The sequence below is a fragment of the Heloderma suspectum genome, chromosome 8 (assembly GCF_057233095.1).
Source record: "Heloderma suspectum isolate Gila_16-S chromosome 8, 16-S_ref, whole genome shotgun sequence".
Taxonomy (NCBI): domain Eukaryota; kingdom Metazoa; phylum Chordata; class Lepidosauria; order Squamata; family Helodermatidae; genus Heloderma; species Heloderma suspectum.
The window spans coordinates 37,931,323-37,949,119 of NC_139465.1; the positions used below are offsets into that span (position 1 = coordinate 37,931,323).

Consider the following 17,797-nt stretch of genomic DNA (forward strand, 5'->3'; position numbering starts at 1 on the left):
TATTCTTGCCACCTCTTCTTAATCTCATCTGCTTCCGTTAGGTCCCTGCCTTCTTTGTCCTTTATCATGCCCGTCTTTGCACAAAACATTCCCTTGAGATCTCCAATTTTCTTGAAGAGATCTCTAGTCTTTCCCATTCTGTTGTTTTCCTCGATTTCTTTGCATTGTTCATTTAAGAAGGCCTTCTTGTCTCTCCTTGCTATTCTCTGGAACTCTGCATTCAGTTGGGTATATCTTCCCCTTTCTCCCTTGCTTTTTGCTTCCCTTCTTTCGTGAGCTACTTGTAAAGCCTCATCAGACAGCCACTTTGCTTTCTTGCATTTCTTTTTCTTTGGGATGGATTTCGTTGCTGCCTCCTGAACAATGTTACGGACCTCCGTCCATAGTTCCTCAGGCACTCTGTCTATCAGGTCTAATCCCTGAAATCTATTCCTCACCTCCACTGTATATTCATCAGGGATATGATTTAGGTCATACCTGAACGGTTTAGTGGTTTTCCCGACGTTCTTCAATTTAAGCCGAAATTTTGCAAGAAGCAGCTCATGATCTGAGCCACAGTCAGCTCCAGGTCTTGTTTTTACTGACTGTATGGAGCTTCTCCATCTTTGGCTGCAAAGGACATAATCAATCTGATTTCGATATTGACCATCTGGTGATGTCCATGTGTAGAGTCGCCTCTTGTGCTGTTGGAAAAGAGTGTTTGCTATGATCAGCATGTTCTCTTGGCAAAACTCTATTAGCTTTTGTCCTGCTTCATTTTGTACACCAAGGCCATGCCTGCCTGTTATCCCGGTGATTTCTTGACTTCCTACTTTAGCATTCCAATCCCCTATAATGAAGAGGACATCTTTTTTTGGTGTTAGTTCTAGACGGTGTTGTAGGTCTTCATAGAACCGATCAACCTCAGCTTCTTCGGCCTCAGTGGTTGGGGCATAGACTTGAATTACTGTGATGTTGAATGGTTTGCCTTGGATTCGTACTGAGATCATTCTATCATTTTTAAGATTGTACCCCAGTACTGCTTTTCCCACCCTTTTGTTGACTATGAGTGCTACTCCATTTCTTCTAAGGGATTCTTGCCCACAATAGTAGATATGATAGTCACCTGAATTAAATTCGCCCATGCCTGTCCATTTGAGTTCGCTGATTCCCAAGATGTCGATGTTCAATCTTGCCATCTCATGTTTGACCACCTCCAGCTTACCTTGATTCATTGATCTGACATTCCAGGTTCCTAAACAATATTGTTCTTTACAGCATCGGATTTTCTTTTCACCACCAGACACATCCACAGCTGAGTGTCCTTTCGGCTTTGGCCCAGCCGCTTCACTCTTTCTGGCGCTACTTGGAAATACCCTCTGCTCTTCCCCAGTAGCATATTGGACACCTTCCGACCTGAGGGGCTCATCTTCCGGCGTCATCTCGTTTAGCCTTGTGATACATTCCATGGGGTTTTCTTGGCAAGAATACTGGAGTGGGTTGCCATTTCCTTCTCCAGTGGACCACATTTTGTCAGAACTCTCTGCCATGACCTGTCCGTCTTGGGTGGCCCTTCACGGCATAGCTTATGGCTTCATTGAGTTACGCAAGCCCCTTCGCCACAACAAGGCAGTGATCCATGAAGGGGATGTAATCCTATGCATATTGAGACAGAAAAAAATCCTACAATTCCCAGCATTCCCTAGCCAGCCTTAAATTATAGCAAAGGATATGGGTAAGCCCACAATTAATCATGTATTCCCCCTACTCCTTGCAAACAAAGCTGTCTGCTGTAGAGGTGGTGATAAGTAACAGTCCCACTTGCAGGTACAGAAGTCTTAAAGTTTTTGTTTTCTTTTTTAAGTTCATACAGGATATATCTGTTATCTCTAAAAGAGTCCTTTAAAAGGCAAAGAACAATTGTGAAAGGCCAACAGCAGTTTCTCCACCATCTTGAGAACACTACCCTTTAAAAGATAAAACAAAAACGTTTTTCTTTTAAAAGTAGGACCACAAAGGAAACCCCAGATGAGCACTCAGTTACATTCAGCCTAGTTTTATCCTTCATTGTCCACAAACAAATCTTCATGTGTTTCCCATACATAAGTGCTTCCTCTTCCCAGAACTGTGACTTGGCATTTTATTTGTGGTTCTTAGCCAAGGTTAATTTCATTTAATTTACACAAAACAGGAAGAAGATATTAAATAAGTGGTGGAAACTTGGTATTGTATTGTAAAGTCACTGAAGTAGCAGGGTTGAATGTCTATAGTGACCTTTGTGGTATATGAAAAGGGTGTTACAAGCCCTTCCCTGTATTCTCCTGTGAAATGCCGGAGGATATGCAAATTCACCATGAAAATAGGGGGGCGGGAGACTTTGATATTAGGGCAGAGCCCTCTCTGAGGACTGCTTTTAGGAGCAGGCAACCCAAGGGATTGCCCATGGCGTCAGGTTTGGAATGCACTTGTCATGGGCTGTCTAACTATCCACTCCACAGAGGAAACAAAGAGTAAAAACAGTACATACAGCATGAATAAATACAGATTTACAGATGCTAGCATGAAGGAATGCTGTCTTCTGTGACAGCAATATTTAATGTATGGAAATTGTGCATAGAAGTTGTGAGATGAGCATCAAATGAAGTACCAAAATAATAATAATAATAATAATAATAATGATAATAATAATGCATTCTAAAAATAAAGTATTTAAGGGTGCAATCCTATGCATGTTTAGACAGGACAGCATGCCTGGCTGGAGAATGTTCAGATTTGTAGGACTTTTTTCTGTCTAAACATGCATAGAATTGTGCCCTAAAATGTGTAGGTCCAGGTCTGCCCTCTCCCTCCATTATCCACCCTGCTTGCCCCCTTATCTCTTTCTATTCCTTCCCTTTTCACACCCTCCAACTTCATTCTTCCTCCTCCTCTCCTCTTACATTCCTTCTGTCATTATTGTGGGAATGCCTCCTCCACCCTCCCTTTCTTCTGTTTTCTTTAATCAGCATTAACACACTGGGGATCTCTACACCTCAAGCGTATTGCACATTCATGGTTGCTCACTCACTGAATTGTGCGGGTCCATTACATGATGTCATCGTTGTCCAGTCATTATTCCACTATTTCCTCCCACCTATCCCACGTTTCCCTCAAATGGAAAAAATTGGGTATTTTTCCAGATATGCGCAAATGGAGCATCACGTCCTCCTCGTGTATTTCTCCCCTAGTGTGAATGAAGTGCTGAGTGTGGTTGTTGTGGGTGTGGTCATGATGTCAAAGGTGGTGACAAAGATCTGATGGGCATTTAGCCTTCCCGCTCCTGTGCCATTTTGGCTCCTCGCCATTTTCAGCCTGCCTGTTCAAAACAGAGCGGCAGAATGACAGAGCAGCAGTGAGGGGGGCGGCAGAGTGGAGGAGCGGCGGAACGGCAGGGACTGACCGAAAAAATGGAAGAGGGAGATGGGGCCCGGGGAGAGGGGGGGGCTGTCCATGTGTCAGTCCCCATCCACCAGTAATGTGCAAGGGGAGGGAAAGGGGCAGGAACGCAGGAGCAAGTTTCGCTGAACCTGGAGCGTGTGTAATGTCTATTCACGGAAACATAATGCTATGGGAATGGCCATCTACAGAGAAGGAAGCGCGTGTAAAGAGAATGACTAGTGATCCTGCATTTAAAACAGAAGTTGAAAGCCCCATTTTAAATGCAGGATTTTAGGCTGGTGTAGAAATCCCCTTTAAGACAACCAAGGCTTGGACAGAGCGAGATAGGATAGGGCAATTACGGGGACCCGATTGGCCCTTTGCACCACTTTTCTTGATATGCAATTGTTTTTCTAAAATGCAGGGAGAAAGACTTGGATGGTGGACAGTGGCTGAGATGAGAGATAATGCAAGATTTCTGTTCTGTTTCTCAAATGCTCTTTAATGAGATACAAGATTTTGTTTTACAAAATAAGGAAGTAGAGCTCAAAGAACAGGATTCAGTGTGGCCTGCATCCCTTCCTCATCCTGCAAACATCAAAACCAGACTGTGCACACTCTTACACACACGCACACTTTGGGTCCAGACCAGTGGAGGCTGGTGGCTCTGATTTCGGCGGGGCTGTGAATCCAATCTGGGTTTCAGGCAGATCTCTAAAGGAGCTATCCAAAGTGTTGAACCTATTTTGGGAATAGGGAACAACACCTTGGATAGCTCCTTTAGAGGTCTGGCTGGTTCTGACTGAAACCCAGAATGGACGCACAGCCCCACTAAAATCAGAGCCACCAGGTCTGGACACAACCTAGAGACTATTTCTCCTGAACATAAGAAATGTCCAGCATTCTGTTCCACAGTAGCCAAAAGATGCCCCAATTGGAAGCCCACTGGTATTGAGAGGCACACTGCCTCTGATACAGGAGGTAGCACATAGCCATCAGGACTAGTAGCCATTGATAGCCTTCTCCTCCATGAATTGGTCTAATTCTCTTTTAAAGCCACCCAATTGTCAGCCATCACTACATCCCTATGGAAGCAAATTCCATAGAATAACTATATGCTGGGTGGCATAGTACTTCCTTTTGTCTATCCCAGGTTTGTACTGGAAAATAGATACGAGTTCAAAATATATGAACATATTGTCTTTTGTGAAGGAAGCACGCAGGGTTCTTCTTCTTTCTTCTTCTTTTGCCACACTGAACTCTTAAGATACACACAAGCAATGAGCAGACCCAGATGGCTTTAGTCAGATCCAGTTAATACTTAACCCACACATATGGAGTGCTCAGTTCCAGTTAGCAATTTGGCCAGGCCATGTGCTGTATCCACAGTTCCCTCCAGCTCAGCAATGCTGCTGGGAAGCAAAAGTATTGGAACATTCTGGGAGGGAAGGATACTTGAAGCAATTTCAGAAGGAAGCAAATCTATTTTAGAAACTTCCCTGATATTGAAAGTTATTTTGCATTTGTCTGTTTGCCAGATTTGCTGAAAAAGGTTTCCCACTAGTGGTAGGCAATTCTTTATTTAAAAGTATTTATATCCTTCCTTTCCACTTAACAGTAAGAGGCTCAATGCAGCAAACAGCACAACATTAAAAACAAATGCTGCATACCATAAATGTGAAACATATTAAAAAGAAAATGAAAAACAAAAAAGCAGCCTATAAGACTCAAATGCATCAGCAGCTAAAGAAAGCAAGTTTAGGAGCGAAGACCTGCCCCTGGTGGAACAAGGGCATTCCTACACGAAGCTTTTATCCCAGCTCTTATTATCATTTCTTATATTCAGAAGAAATAGTCTCTAGGTTGTGTCCAGACCTGGTGGCTCTGATTTTGGTGGGGCTTCTGCTTCCGGATTCTTTATGGGATTACGGATTCTTTATGGGATTACATATGCTTTTTTTCGGGGGGGGGGGGGGTTCTTTCTCTGCGTTTCATTATATAGCCACTAGAAGGGGCCGTGGTATAGTGGAATTGCACAATTACATGGAATGTTTAATGACGCCATTCAGGTTATTCCAGACTTTCCCCAATAAGAAAAAAAGAAAACAGGATAATGGTCGCAAAGCATGGAAGAGACCCTGGAGGATGACAACATCATATGAAGGACTGGCAAACAACCACGAGTGAGCAATCATGAGCACACAATAAAAGCCTCGTGTAGAAAGGCTCTAAAACTCCTGGAACTGGTTTGCTGATATGGATTGACCCAGCTGCCCAAATTTTGGGCTTCTCCTTGGGGGAGAGGTTATGGGGACTGTCATGGTCAGTGCTTGTATGGCTTGGGACCTCGATATTTAAGGGAGTGGCTCTCCCTAAAGTTGCCTGCCTGAGGATTGAGATCTGTTGGAGGGGCCCTCCTCTGTGTCCCACCAGTGCGAGACATACACTATGGTGGGGTGTGGGAGAGGGCCTTCTCTGCTGTGGCACCCCGGTTGTGGAATGCCCTCCCCTCAGAGGCCCGATTGGCACAAACATTGGCCTCATTTCAGCGCAAAGTAAAAACATGGCTTTTTACCAAAGCCTTTGAGGGCTAAATGCATTCCCTAAAGTAGCACCCTGTTTTAACTGTTTCATTGTTTTAGATTTTAATTGGTATTAGCTTGTTTAATGGTTTAATATGTTTCTAGCTGTTTAAATTGTTTATTGTTTTATACTGTTTAAATTGATTTTATCTGTATGCTGCCCTGAGATCTTAATGATATAGGGTGGCATACAAATGTTATAAATGAATGAATGAATGTACTGTTGTGGTGATCAATATCAACAAACCAGTTCTAGTAGTTTTATCTCCACCATGTGCTGGCATTTTGTAAAGCTAATGGGTCTTAATGGCCCATTTAAGACCAACCCCCCCCCCCCAATACAATGCATTACAACAGGGAACAACACACACACACCTCCACAGCTACTGTGGGGATTGCAGCTAAACTCAGAGGAAACAGGGAATTCTGAGCAGGGTGGCAGATGACATCAGTGTCCCTGCTTAAAAAGTGTCCCTGTTGGTATTTCCCTGCAAACCCTGGCTCCACTACATCACTGTCTTAAGGGGAGCAATGTGGAGCCCCCAAGCCCTGAAAAAATTGTATAGGATTGAGGTCTAAGGTTGCAATCCTGAGCACATTGACTGCAGGGCAATTATTTCTATATTTATTATTTGAAATGTATATTCCACCCTTCTTGTCACAAGGCAGCTAACAATATTAAAACAATGTAACAATGACTCGAAAACTAGCTAAAAGCTGCAAAAAAAGGAGAAACAAGCTGCAAAAAACCCAGCAGAAATTAAAACAGTCACAAAAATCCAAGACTCCAGAAAGGCAGAGAAAGAAAACCACTGGGAAAAAAAGCACATGTAAAGGAGCCAATCTTAATCCTGCAAAGACTCCAGGAGCAGAAGCTCCAGTATAAAAGCTTCATGTAGAAATGCCCTTACTCCATGAGGGTGACCAAGGCCGATTCCCTCCCCAAACTGGGCCTGAACCCAGACTGGAATGTTTCATTACACAGCCACTAGATGGTGCTGTGGTATAGCGGAATTGCACAATTACAGGGAAAGTTTAATGGCGCCATTTAGGATATTCCAGACTTTCCCCATTAAGAAAAAAGGCACAATAATAGTCGCAAAGCATGGAAGAGACCCTGGAGGATGACAACATTGTATGAAGGACTGGCAAACAACCATGAGTGAGCAATCATGAGTACACAATAAAAGCCTCATGTCAGGTTTGCCTCTGAGCATATAGTGTCAGAGTAGGTCAGATTCTGAGGAAGAGCTGCAACACGTGGGGGAGGAACTTTCCCAGGCTTCAGAGGCACAGCTGGACGGAGAGGCCCTCCCTTCACACAGCCCTGTGAGTGATAGCAAACGGGGAGGTGAGGGAACAACAGCCTGAACTCTTAGACACAAGGTGCAGATGCAGGCACAAGCAGGAAATTGCAGGGGCTGAACTTAGATGCTCTGCCCGATTGGCTCAGCGTCAACAGCTGCAGGCACCTAGAGGTGTCATGGGAGAGGGGGAGATCTTCCCCTCCCACCCCTTAAGAGAGTTTGCCTCCTTTTTCCCAAAGGGAGACCAACTTTCGTGACTCCCCTTTGAACTCCTTGAAGGCTTTTCGTTTGTAGTCTGTGGGTCTCTAGCAATTTGCATCTGTACGCCTCATTAGGGTATTGGAATTAAAGCCTTGGAAATGCAGCCTCTTGTCTGAGTGTTGATTTGGCTATTGGAGTTCTCAGCAGGACAAAAGGGAATCCTGACACCCTGTGTAGAAAGGCTCTAACACTCCTAGAACTGGTTTGCTGATATGGATCGACCCAGCTGCCCATATTTTGGGCTTCTCCTTGGTGGCATGGCTATGGGGCTGTCACGATGAACGCTTATACTGTTGTGTTGATCTATATCAACAAAACAGCTCTAGCAGTTTTGTCATATAAAGCCCCAAACAACTTGGGACCAAGATACCTAGCAGACTGCCTTCCCTTATACATACACAGGTAACCTTTAAGATCAGCAGAGGAAGCCTTGCTGGCCATTCCAAAATGAACGGAATGTCACCATAAAGTACCTCGATGGCGGGCCTTCTCTGTAGCAGCACCCACCCTCTGGAAAATCCTCCCTCGTGTAGTTCGGGAGGCAGAAAACATGACATCTAAAATACATCTCTTAAACGCTTTCTGAAAACACGCTTGTTCATCCAAGGCTTTCCCTGGCTGGGCTGTAAATTAATTACGCCATTCCATTTTACTGCTCTTTGATTATTATTTTTTTACTGTAGTTAGAGTTTTTAATGCTGTATTTTTAATATCGCATTTTAATATTATGAACTGCTGAGAGATTTTATTAGAATCAGCGGTACATAAATACCACAAATAAATAATAAATAAGAAAAATGAGACCCCAAACAAATCAACACAAAGGCCCAAGGAAACCATCAACAGAACCAATATCGGTTCAGTCCGGTTGTAGTCTGCTACCTGAATCTGCTTAACAGGCCTTCCTAAAGAGGGCATTTCACAGTGTTGTTGACACAGTGACGGAGAAGGCCCTGCTCCTGCAAATCCAGCTGAACTCAGTGGGACTTAATCTGAGCAAACATGCTTACCAGGTGTGATCAAAATGATGAACCAACATATGCGTAGTGCTGTCACCTAAAAAGGCAAGGCAGGGCGGGGCGGAGGAACAATTCTAAAAACCTACAAAACAACATAGATCAAGCAAAAGTTATCAAATGTGGAAGACTACTGGACTTCCCTCGGTAGGGAGTTCCAATCGCTGGGAGCTGCAGTGGAAAAGGCCCCGTTCTGTAACCCCTCAGGCTGGGTCTACACATGCAGTGGAATGACATGGTAAATGGCTGAGGTGGTAGAATGGACTATATCACTTTAGACTGGGGGGTGAGGGTAGAATACCACTTTTGAATGCATATAAAAATCTCTGCCAAAGTCACATTGGAACTCTTCTCCTGATGTGTTTGTTTCCAACTTTTGCAGGGAGCTCTTTCAATGTAGGGAATCATTTAACAATGTCTTCTCCCATCTAGAACTGGAAGTGGTACAGTCTTTTTTGGCTGAGGAGTGGCATAAAAATACTTCAAATAAATAAATAAGTCCTACCCCCTCAGGACTCTCCCACCTCATTCTGCTGCTCATAGAGATCCAGCCTCATGGCAGTAAAAAGACGGAATGTAAATCAGTGATGCATTTGGCTGGAGAATATGAAAAGATAACCTTTGGCCCAGGCTAGGGGGTCACTTTAGGTTGAACTTTAAAAGAGGGGCTTTTTGAGGGGGAGAAACAACAAGTCATACTTCCAGACATCTTCAAGAGGTAGTCTGGCTGCAGACCTTTTGCCTTTTCACGATGTGTTTAAGACACGAACATCATTTATTTATTTGTTTGGCATATTTATACTTGAGATACGTTATAATTCAATATACGTTATGGTTATGCATAGCTTGGAACTTTGAGCCTCTCTTTCACTGGATTCTTTAGTTTGGACAAAAAGTTATATTTCTATTGTAGTTAGGTTGCATATATATACTTTTTTAAAAAGAAATGTAGGGGCATGTTTAAATTCTATAAATTTTGTACATTGTTCTATAGATTTCTCTGGAGAAGGATGTACATGTGGTCCAAAACTCATTGGAACTGTTTATTTTTGTGGAATAAAACACCTCTTTTTCTTACCCCCCCCCCTTGCTTTTTGCTTTTGGGTATCCTTTGTGGAGTTTCCCATTTTGTTGTGGGGTTTCCCATTTTGTTGGATTTTGTATTTATACCTTGCCCGCTAACCAAAATGTCTGAGGCAGCTTACAATATCTTCGAAATACAATAGAATTGACAAGAGCTTCGAGGGAATGGGGACAGTGTACATGTTTTCTCTGAGCCCTCAGACACAGCACTTAAAAAAAACTCTCCCGGTCACGGTGAGTGGGTGGGGGGACTTGCTGCTCAGCAGCCGCCTCCATCTTCATAATCCCAGAATGCCTCTTCACCCAACCTAGAACCAAGAGGCATTCTGGGGTAATGAAGATGGTGGTGGCTGCTGTAGGCACTTCTCAGCACCAAGCTGAGTGCCACCCAGGACTGGCCCTACCATTAGGCAGAGTGAAGCAGTTGCCTCAGGCAGCAGTTGGTGGGAAAGGGCAGCAGAGTGTTAGAGGAGAGAAATGTGAGCCATGCAGCCTGCTCTTCGTCCCCTAAGTTACCCTGCTGCCTTCAGGTGTGGTGGAAGATTGAAGACAGATTCATCTGCCAGTCTAGTCAGCTTTTGGGCATGGGACAGGAGGGGGCGCCATCTTGTTTTCTGCCTCAGGCGGCAAAATGCCTTGGGCCAGTCCTGGTGCCGCCAACCTTGCCAGCTACCACCTGGTACCACCTAGCCAGGTATGCTTATGGGGTGGTGGTGGTGGAATGGCAGGTGGCAGCACTCAGCCCAGTGATGAATAAAGAAGTGGGTTTTAATTGAAGGGGTTTTAATTGGTCAGGTGCTGTCTATTTTATTGCTGTGTGTGTTTAATTATTTATTTTTATGTTATATTTTCATTCAGATTTTGTTTCTATACCCTGTAATTTTTATTGTTAGCCACCTTGTGCACCAGTTTTGTCAGAAAGGTGTTATATTAAATAAACAAACAAACAATTCCCCATGCTGGCTGGGGAATGCTGGGAGTTGTAAGACTTTTTCTGTCTAAACATGCATTGGATTGCACCCTAAATTAGATAAAGTGAAGGAAGAAGTGAAGTGGCCACAGCCACCACCTCCATTTTCTTTTCCCGGGGGGCATTATGGTGGTGCTTTAGGTGGGGCGTGGATGGCACCTCACCCAGATGCCCCTGAAACCTGACACTGGCCCAGCTCAGCCATTCTGCTGCGGAACCTCTGGGCCGAGGCCTCAGGTCTCGGAGGAAACAGTCCCAGCCCAGAAATGGCTGCAAAAGCATTCAGGTGTTTGTACTTCACAGGATGGGGCTTCTTCACCAGGGGTGCTGTTCCTGATGACTGATACAATAACATGACATATGTACAGTGTTCCGACAATTTTGCGAGGAGCAATAGAATCAGGGTGGCTACTCATGCAGTGCCCAGAAGAGGAAATGCAATGGTTTTGCATAACATTTACATATGCTAATTTGTATGTACAGATACACGTTTAGAAAATGTTGTTATAATTTAAACAGAAATACAATACATCTCACTGTAGTGGGGAAAACTGTGGCCAGGCGGCAACCGTCATCTTTTCATCAACAGCGCTAACTGTTGATGAGCAACTTCAAGGCCCCTGATCTCCAGGTTTCTTATTATTTATCTTTTCATGGGACTTGGACTGGACAGCCATTCAAATAATAGAGGATGCCTTCAAATAGAGGACTGCCCTCTGTAAAGTAGGACACATGGCCATCCTAGATAGGATGGGACACTACCTACAACCCCCCACCCCAAGATGTCAAATTCAAGGGTGGAATATCCCCATCTCTTTCACATTTTGACACCCAACTTATTTTCTTTCCAAATGAAACTGGTGCAAAACATTTCCAACACCTTGATTACATTTTTTAGGGCTGGCCACCAGATTAAAGAAAAGAAGGCTCTTCATAAATTTTAGAAATCATGATGGGACTTAGAAGCAGCAGCTTCAAATATTGCAATGAGAGAAACCCAGCCATGTAAGTCTACAGAACCTTTCTTTACACAGGCCTAAGCTGAAGTGATGCATCCTCTGTTATGTTCATGTATAAGAGCGCTTTCTGACTCTAAGGTTGCAATCCTAGGAGTAAGCACCAGTGAACACAATTTGGCGTGCTAAGTAGGCACGAAGAGGATTGCACCATAATGTTGTAGTCCTATACACACTCAGTTGGGGACAAGTGCCATTGAACTCGGAGAGATTTACTTCTGAGTATATATGCATAAGGCAGCACTGTTAAGACACTGAGGTTCTTTTCCACCACCTTGACAAGCTGTAACTGTGATTAGGTAGACTTTCCAAACAAAACCAAATCCTTTTCTTGTTTGCATCTCTGATCTCATTGAAACTGAAAGGGTTGCATGACAAAATCAAAGCATTTCTGGAAAATTCAATATTTAAGGTTCTGTGCATTGTTCATTGAAGATGGCTGATGTATTAATCTGTGTGAGAAAGCAAGTGCAATCAGAAATTTATGTTTCGGGGGTGACAATCTTCAAGTCAGAGAATGGAGTGCAAAATTCTCCCCCCCTTCCAAGTTTCTCTTCCCCTGCCTTCATGCACTGAAATGCAGATCTTTTAGATTTTTTAAAAGAAAACAAAAGGAAGTACGACAGTATTGCTATCACTTCCATTAGAAGTACACTGATATAGCTCTACTGAATGTAAGACTACCCTGCAAAGGTTAAAATGCAATTGGGGAACAATGCTTTGAACTGGTTGTCAGGATAAGCCCAGCTAGAATCTCTCGCTTTGATTCAGAGATCAAAGCAGTCTTGGTAAGGCTGAGCAGAAAGCTAGGAATTGCCACTTAAACCTTAGTACCAAGTGGAAACTTTCAGGCTTTTGTTGAAATCATTTATTGGATTGCTTCTTTCAAAGGGCAAGGAAGGAACAGAGTGGAGTTTATTTTTCCACAGTGATTTTAGGTAAGCCACTAAAATGAAGTCACAGTCATTTTGGAGAGAAATCAGGAGCATCTCTACATTTTGTTTGATGGATATTGACTCAGTAGAAGGCAACTTTCTATGTTCCATGGAAATCTCAGGTGTATCCCGTGCAAACACCTGGAGCCAGGCCTCTTTGTCTGAAGCCCAGGAGACCTCTGGCCAGTTAGAAAAGACAATGCTTTAGACAATGCCAGTTAGAATAGACTCCAGCCAGTTAGGCTAGATGCTCTGATGGTATAAACCAGGGGTGCACCATCTTTTCAGCCCCAAGGGTTGCATCTGCGGTGTGCGCACGCACGCACACACAAATGTAATTCTCACCAATTTAGGCATTTTCCCCATCAAGCATACAAAGCACAGCTCAATTCTATGCATGCCTATTCAGAGGTGAGTCCCAGTTCAACAGGTTTCAGGCATAGAAAGCCCAGCTCAGTCCTGTACATGTCTGCTCTGAAGAAAGCTACAAAATATGATAAAGGGTTGAAAAATCCAGATACTTAAGAAACAAGCCTCTGATTTCCACCCCTTTTACTTGCGCTGTCAGTTTAAATATCCTGCTCTTTAAATGCCTTTACAGTTTAAAGGTATTTAAACAGCAGAGTATTTCAAGTTGAAATGCCTTTAAATTGTAAAGGTGTTTTAGGGAGCAATCCTATGGCCGCTAGTCAGCAGCTAGATGGCCATAGGATATGCGGTTTTCCAGGAACCACGCTCAGAGCCTGCACTCTTAGGTCAGTTCCCAGAGAACCGACCTTCCCCCCCAAGCACGGAACAGCAAGAGGCATGTGGAGCGGCCAAAATGTGACATTCTGGCGGGCGTTCCAGGGTGGGGAGAGCAGAAACACTGATATGGCACATCCTATGTGTCATCCGGCAGCCTCCTCCCCTGCTCTGCCATCCCGCAGCTCAACAGCCAAAACCGGCTGTCGAGCCACAAATGCAGGGCAGGAGAAGCACGGAGGGAAAGATCCCCTCTGTGCTTCTCCTGCTCTGCATTAGGCGGTCGCCTCCAAGTTCAGAGGCGGCTGCCTATCTGCATAGGATTGCGTCCTTAATGCCTTTAAAACACTCCTATCTCCAATCACTGAATGGGATGTCCCTGCTTAGCACTGAAGAAAGTCTTCCATCCCCCCCATGCCCCCCATCTGGATTGCTGTCCCTAGGGTCCCCCCCCCCTGCAGGCTGGGCTGCAAGGGAAAGTGGATGGGGGCTGTGGGTTGTACACCCCTGATGTAAGCAATAGGGCAAATACTTGCCAGTTTAAGAGGTTTCATTTCATAGAAGAGAGGAAGCGTAAAGCCACCAGGCTCCAGCCACTTCTAAACTGTTTCCCAATGTGAAAGTTTTTTAAGCAACATCTGCAGCTGAGCCAAGCTGCTCTCCTGTGACTATCTTTTATAACAGGAAACCTCTTAATTGAGAAGCGTTTATTACTGCATGCATTAGAGACAGCTTGGCAATAGGTCTCCGGCTCCAGGTGGGCAAATCTTGCACTTTTAGCAGCACCTGGGAACTTAGAGGAGAAGCCAATGTTTTAATGATCCAATAGTGATTGCTGTGTTTCTATGGCAAGTGTGGTAGATTGAGCGCTGGACTTCAAGGATGCCATTGTAGAAGAAAATTCCATGAGCCGTTAATCAGGCCCACATTTGCTCAGGCCACATTTGCTTCACTCTCCTTGCAAGTACCTAAGTTAAGTAAACAAAAGCAAGCAGACTAAGTGTCTGGGTGAAAGGAAGTGTCGGGGTAAAAGGGGAAAATTCCAAGCCCCAAGTTTCAATGCCACCTGAAAAGCCAGATAAAACCAGAACTGCTTATCAAACTGGCAAAAAACAAAACAAAAAAACAACAACTCATTTCTTTCTTATGTGGCAGCTACTAACCAATCATAAGTATTATACAATTTGTCCCGCCTCTGTAAGGCTCTGATCCAATCAGTGTTCGCCGCAGTTGTACCTTGTCAGACATTGAATAAAAGCTTTGTTTTAAATGTAAACGAAGAGCACCTCCTTACAAGAATTTTGTAGGAATCTCTGCATGTGTGTGCTTTCTTTTCTGTCTTTTGCTTTCTTTGAATAAAGACGTGAACACTCGGAGTAAGCTGTGAAGTTTTCTTCTGCACCATCTAGGTTGCAATGCCAGCCTGCCAGAGACTCCAATCAGCTGACCTGCCGAGGGCCAATCCCAGCACACCAGGCCATATAAAGTCATTGTCTCAGAGCTGGCTATCCCGTCTGAACAGCTGGCCAGTTGTGTGAGGACTCTTCCTACTACCTGTGTTGCTATTTTTTTTTCTGATTTTTGCCTTGGATCTTGACCTTTGCCTGCCTTTGACTACCTGCTTCCCTCCTCCAGATCTTTGTTTGTTCCTTTGGACCTAGAGTGGCCATGTGTCCTACTTTACAGAGGACTGGCCTCTGTTTGAAGGTGTCCTCTATTTAAAGGGCTACCCAGTTTAAAGATACAGAACTATAAGCAGGGAGAATAATAGAGGCCTTGAAGTTGCCCATCAACAGTTAGTGCTTAGACAGCAGACTGAATAGGTTCAGAGCTCAGTCTTCCTTGTGATGGTGAGAGGCACTGTATTTTGATTTAAATGATAGTTATTATCTCTTACTTTCCTTCTATAGATATAAATTAGCTGTACAACCTTCCCCAACCTGCTGCCCTCCAGATGTTTTGGACTTCAGCTCCTATCAGCCCCAGCCAGCATGGTCAATAGTCAGGAATTCTGGGAGTTGTAGTCCAAAACATCAGGAAGAAACGAAGTTAGGGCAAGCTGATTCCGCATATGTACATTTAATGCAGATGTGTCTTCTTTTGTCTGTTTGGAGATGCATATGTTGCGCCATGCTTTCTGGTTTGAACCAGATTTCTGACCCTTGTTGAGGCCTGGCATTTCTATCTAGTGAAAGAGGGATGCTTTGCTTTTTATAGTGCAGATTTTTATCCTTTTGTAATGTGCACACCTATCTTCTTTAAGTTACTGTTAATAATACGAGGCTATAAGCAATATTTCACTCTTTTAAAAGTGGGAAAACCTAAATCTGTAAAATTACTGCTGTGACTGTTCATGCATTTTACCTATGCCTACGAGGCCACAGCTTTGAGCCTTTCTCAAAAGCTTTCATTTATTTAGAGAACAATCCTATGGTCCCTGGGGGGGTATCCCAGGGACAATAGGATTGTTCAGATTTCCCCTTCTGAGGTCAGAGACGGCACTCCGACCTTGGAAGGGGGAGTCAGAGATCCACCCCTCCTCCCCCACACACACACAGTCAGTGCAAAAACAGCCATGCGAGCTGCCCTCCAAGGTTGGAAAAGCGACCTCTGAGGAGGAGGAAAGGGGGCGTTCTGGTGGGTTGGGGAGGAAATGGGAGATGCCAGGATACAAGTTACCCTGAGCCTCCTCCAGCCTCTGTCTCTTCCCCTCCAAAGCGCCTTCGCTAGACAGGCTGGAAATCTGCAGGGCCACAGGGCAGAATTGATAGGATTGCGCCCTTTATTTATTTATTTCACTTATAGATCACTTAATGACCAGTGTTCTCTGGGCAGTGCACATGTAAATCAAAAACATAAAAACACAAAGTTACAACATTTCAAACTTACAAACTTTCTGGTGTTAAGGTTAAGCTAGTCAGTGTGGGATTGTTCGTATTATGTTTTAATTTACTTCTATGTTTAGATAAATCATTACTGGTCAGGAGGCCTTGCAACAACCGTGTTACACATGTGTGTAGTTTGTTACAGAAAATGAGCTTCCCCCCATTTAGGAAAGGCCACCAGAGGGCACTAGTGATTTATATACAGTTTTCAAAATTACAGAGTATGAATGCAAGCAAGTGGTCACAATGTTGTTTTTCATTCATCTGCCTTGAACAAAATGTATTTACGGCTGAGCCAAATGCATGATTTATGCTAATACTAATGGTAATGTTGAATAGGGACGTGTGAGAATTTTGTTTCAGATTGTAAATCATCTGAACTTGCCTGGTTCACAACCGCGAATATGACCATGAATAGGAGTACATCTTTTCGAAAAATGTTTCCACATTCCCAAATTTGCAATCGCATTCAAAAACTGTGTGTGTGTGTGTTTTTAAATGCATACTTTGAACTGTGCCTCTTAAAAAGAAACACATTTTAAAGCTTTAGTCAATAGGAGGAAGTGCACGCTTTTGAAAAATGTGCACTTTTCCCATTCAAACAAACAAAGAAAACAGGTCAAAAACAGAAATGAGAGTAAGCTCAACCAATGGTTCAAAATGAAGTTCAGAGAATTTTGGTGAGTTCACACACCCTTAGTTCTCCCATGCCTAGTGTTAAATAGGTTTGGGTGAGAATTTTGTTTCAGTTTGGCTTTGATACGAATTTACACACATTACAAACTTCTCCATATTTGGGACAAAAAGACCTTGAGTTTTTAAAAAAATCAAAAGTGGAAGAAACTGAAATGGACAGATTTGTCCATCAGTGCCCAGAGTTTTGAGTGCTTTGCTCTTAAAAATCTAAGTTTGGATCCCTGTATATTCTACCACAGGGGTGTGCAGAAAATAGATCTCCAGATGTTTTGGTCTTCAACTCCCAGCAGTCCTGAACGTTGGCCGTGCTGGTAGAGGCTTCTGGAGATCTACCTTCTGCCTACCCCTGTTCTACCATGTTAGTGCTTAATTAGGGATTGCCACCTCTTTTTTTCTGACAGGCTCCTTATCTTTAACAGCTATATGGCAGGCAGGTACACCATGATAATTTCCATGCTGGGAATAGCTGTATCTATCCCACTTTAAACTTCTCAATCCCTCCTGCAAAGAAGACACAAGGACAGTATCATCAGCATAGAACAGAACTGAAACTGTCCTAACCACTAAATATACTGGGTTGTATGAAGCATTCGATAAGATAGTAGTGATATTCTTTACATAGAAATGAAACAATAAAGGCATCAATACCCTGGTGCACCCCCTCCCCCGAGATTGGGGTGCTCTTAGATAGTTCTCCAGAGTAACCTACTTGAACTTTCACTGAGGTTTGGGTCTGAAACTGAATAATTAAATAAAGCAACCTACCATCTAAATTTGTTGGTGACAGCTGCATCCACAGGTGTTCTCTATTGAAGAAATCAAATGCTGCCTTTAGATCAACAAAAGCAAAATACAAAGTAGATTTTTCCCCCTTGGCACACTTATAGATCAATTGCGAAATTATAG

General features: G+C 43.6%; 1 protein-coding gene across 2 annotated transcripts in view; it reads right to left on the minus strand.

Moving 5' to 3' along the window:
* Positions 1-1,548: 1,548 nt before the first annotated feature.
* LOC146339031 (dipeptidase 2-like) overlaps positions 1,549-17,797 on the minus strand; it is a 62,775-nt gene continuing 46,526 nt past the window's right edge. Inside the window, exon 10 of one of the 2 annotated variants that reach the window (XM_084811994.1) lies at positions 1,549-8,647. In XM_084811994.1, coding sequence (XP_084668120.1) covers positions 8,599-8,647 — 49 coding nt within the window. In that variant the 3' untranslated portion in view covers positions 1,549-8,598. The other variant, XM_084811992.1, reaches the window with a different exon arrangement.